Source organism: Pempheris klunzingeri, chromosome 8 (genome assembly GCF_042242105.1).
Source record: "Pempheris klunzingeri isolate RE-2024b chromosome 8, fPemKlu1.hap1, whole genome shotgun sequence".
Taxonomy (NCBI): domain Eukaryota; kingdom Metazoa; phylum Chordata; class Actinopteri; order Acropomatiformes; family Pempheridae; genus Pempheris; species Pempheris klunzingeri.
In genome coordinates this window covers 358747-361666 of record NC_092019.1, presented here as the reverse complement: position 1 = coordinate 361666, position 2920 = coordinate 358747, and the positions used below count along the sequence as shown (strand labels likewise).

The following is a 2920-nucleotide window of genomic DNA, read 5'->3' as shown; positions in this document are numbered from 1 at the left end:
GACGGTGGAACAGATGGTGGAACAGATGGTGGAACAGGTTTAGGAGCAGATGGTGGAACAGATGGTGGAACAGGTTTAGGAACAGATGGTGGAACAGATGGTGCAACAGATGGTGGAACAGGTTTAGGAACAGATGGTGGAACAGATGGTGGAACAGACGGTGGAACAGACGGTGCAACAGATGGTGGAACAGATGGTGGAACAGATGGTGGAACAGGTTTAGGAACAGATGGTGGAACAGATGGTGGAACAGACGGTGGAACAGACGGTGCAACAGACGGTGCAACAGATGGTGGAACAGATGGTGGACCTAAATGTGACTGCCATTAAATGGAGATGATTGATTATCTTTAGTAATGCAGAGTGATTTTCTGTCAGTCATCTCATGGATAAATCGACTAATGTTTTCAGACCCCCCCACAGGTGGCCATGTCGGTGCTCGGCCCGCCCCCCCCCAGCAGCAGCAGCGCCGACGCCTGCCTCAGCATCGTCCACAGCCTGATGTGCCACCGGCAGGGCGCCGAGAATGAGGGCTTCGCCAAGCGGGCCATCGAGAGTCTGGTGAAGAAACTGAAGGAGAAGAAGGACGAGCTGGACTCGCTCATCACTGCCGTCACCACTAACGGCGTCCACCCCTCCAAGTGCGTGACCATCCAGAGGACGCTGGACGGGCGGCTGCAGGTAGGGACGCTCTCAGCAAAACTCCATTCATATTTACTCCCGTTTAAGCTCTGTTAACAACAACGCAGGTTGATTGGTGACAAACACTATCGTCAGACACAGCCGATCACTTTGATGATGTTGATTTTTTAGCCGAAATGTGAAACGCGTGCTAGTTCCAGCCTCTGCGAAGCCTCAGATGTTGGTCATGAATCAGTAAACTGGTGAACTCTTTGGGTTCTGGACGTTTGTTCAACACTGTGATATTTCACAGAATAATCAGGGAAATAATCAGCAGATTCATTGATAATGGAATGAGTCATTAGGAGGCGGAGACTTGCTCTGCTCCTGTTCAGGTCTCTTCTTGTGTTTTGGCTCCTACTAGAATCTGTTTCCATGTTGTCGTGTCCACAAACTCATTATGTTCCTCCCCCTGTCAGACTGCACCCTGCTCCTGTCTCTTTAAGGCCCCAGTCTGCTCTGATTGGTCAGCTAAACACTAAATGGTCTGTATTTGTAAACTCCTTTCTAGTTACTTTGACCACTCAAAGCGCTTTTACATCACATCCTCATTCACACATCATTCATTCAGGAGGAATCTGAGGTTCTTTCACACACTGAAGCTGCTTCAGGAGCAGGTTGGTGTTCAGTGTCTCACCCAAGGAGCCGGGGGGGGGTCGAACCACCGACCTGAGCCACAGACGCTCCAGCTGCCACAGGCCCCGCCCACCAGCTCTCCAAAGGGGAGCCACAGTAGCAACATGCTAACGCTAAGTCCACCGGGCTAACGTGCCAAATAAACAGCAAAACAACTGAAAACGTTAGCTTCAGCGTGAAGTCGATCGGTCCTGGAGCTCCGACCGTTAGCGGCCCTTGTCAGGAAAGAAATAACGTCTCGTTTCCCTCCAAAATAAAGTGACTCTTCTGGAGGAGGACAGTCCAGTAACAACGGAGGACGGCCAGGTGGACTCAGGTGTTTAGTGGGTGGGACCATTAGCCTTCCGAAGGGCTGGAGGAGGTCACATGATCAACAGAAGCCTGAGTTTGATGTCACAAATGGAGTCAAATCTAAACGAAGCATTTTCTACAGGAGCCCAGAGCGGACAAACTGGACCTGAGAATGCAGCAGTTAGAAGACGAAGAAAAAGAAAGAGGAGGAAGACCAAGTTTGGAGGATCACACTGATTATTTAGCATCAGAAAAAGCAAAGGCAGCATGAGTCCTCGTGGGCCACCGTAGATTCTCCTACAGGCTAGGAGGCGGCCTTGTTGCCGCGAAAGGTGAAGCATGAATCGGCTAGCTAGGCCGATGCCTCGCTCGTTAGAGCTTGATCACATTTAACGAAGCTTGAAAAACCTCCACAGAAACATCGGAAAGAGTTGAAATACCGAAGGAAAGAGGAGTTCAGGTTGAAGTGGCAGTTAAACTAGTGTTGGGTGAGAAATGTGGTACCACCTCAAGTAAACTGAAGTAAATAGAATAGTGGAGGTTGTGGTGGTCAGAGAAGCTGAGACCTGAAACGGTTTGAAGTGGAAGGAATGAAAGCAGCTGATGAGGAAGCCTGTTTGGATGATCTCTTTATTTAGTTTGCAGCTGGTTCAGTTTTCATTCACAAGACTCTGATTGTTGAAGAGTAATTCCTGTATTCTTAACCCATGGTCCTCTGTGTCCTCATCCTGGTGTCTGAGTGACTGGTAGGTAATAAAAGTGTTGGAACTGGTCCAGTAGATCACCTCAGCCAGCAGACACCAAACGGGCTGCAATGGCTGCAACGTGATCCTTTGGGACAACTGCACCTGATCACAGTAGGTCCACTAAAAGAGCTTGTTTGATCCACTGACAGGCTCAGAGTGTTATTCTAAGTGTGTGACAGCATCATGGAAAGGATCCCTACAGAGAGAGACCTGGAAGATCCTTTTGGTTTAACCACAAACAGCACACACACCAGACTACATTCACTAAAACAGGGATTTTAGAGAACAGGACACAGGAGCTGCTGCTCTGCTGCTGCCTCCATCAGTCAGTGTGTTTGTGTTATTGTGAGACTTTGGTGCTTTAAAGGATTAATTCAGGTCCAACACAATATCTGTGTAACACCCAACACCACAGTAACACACTGAGTGATGGAGGCAGCAGCAGAGCAGCAGCTCCTGTGTCCTGTTCTCTAAAATCCCTGTTTTAGTGAATGTAGTCTGGTGTGTGTGCTGTTTGTGGTTAAACCAAAAGGATCTTCCAGGTTTCTCTCTGTAGGGATCCTTTC

At 48.8% G+C, this 2920-nt stretch overlaps 1 protein-coding gene across 1 annotated transcript in view; it reads left to right on the top strand.

Moving 5' to 3' along the window:
• Positions 1–429: 429 nt before the first annotated feature.
• The window catches only part of LOC139204807 (mothers against decapentaplegic homolog 4-like), a 15167-nt gene continuing 12676 nt past the window's right edge, over positions 430–2920 (top strand). The window contains exon 1 of the mRNA XM_070834813.1: positions 430–681. Within this exon, the coding sequence (XP_070690914.1) occupies positions 430–681 (252 nt within the window). The remainder of the gene's footprint in view (positions 682–2920) is intronic.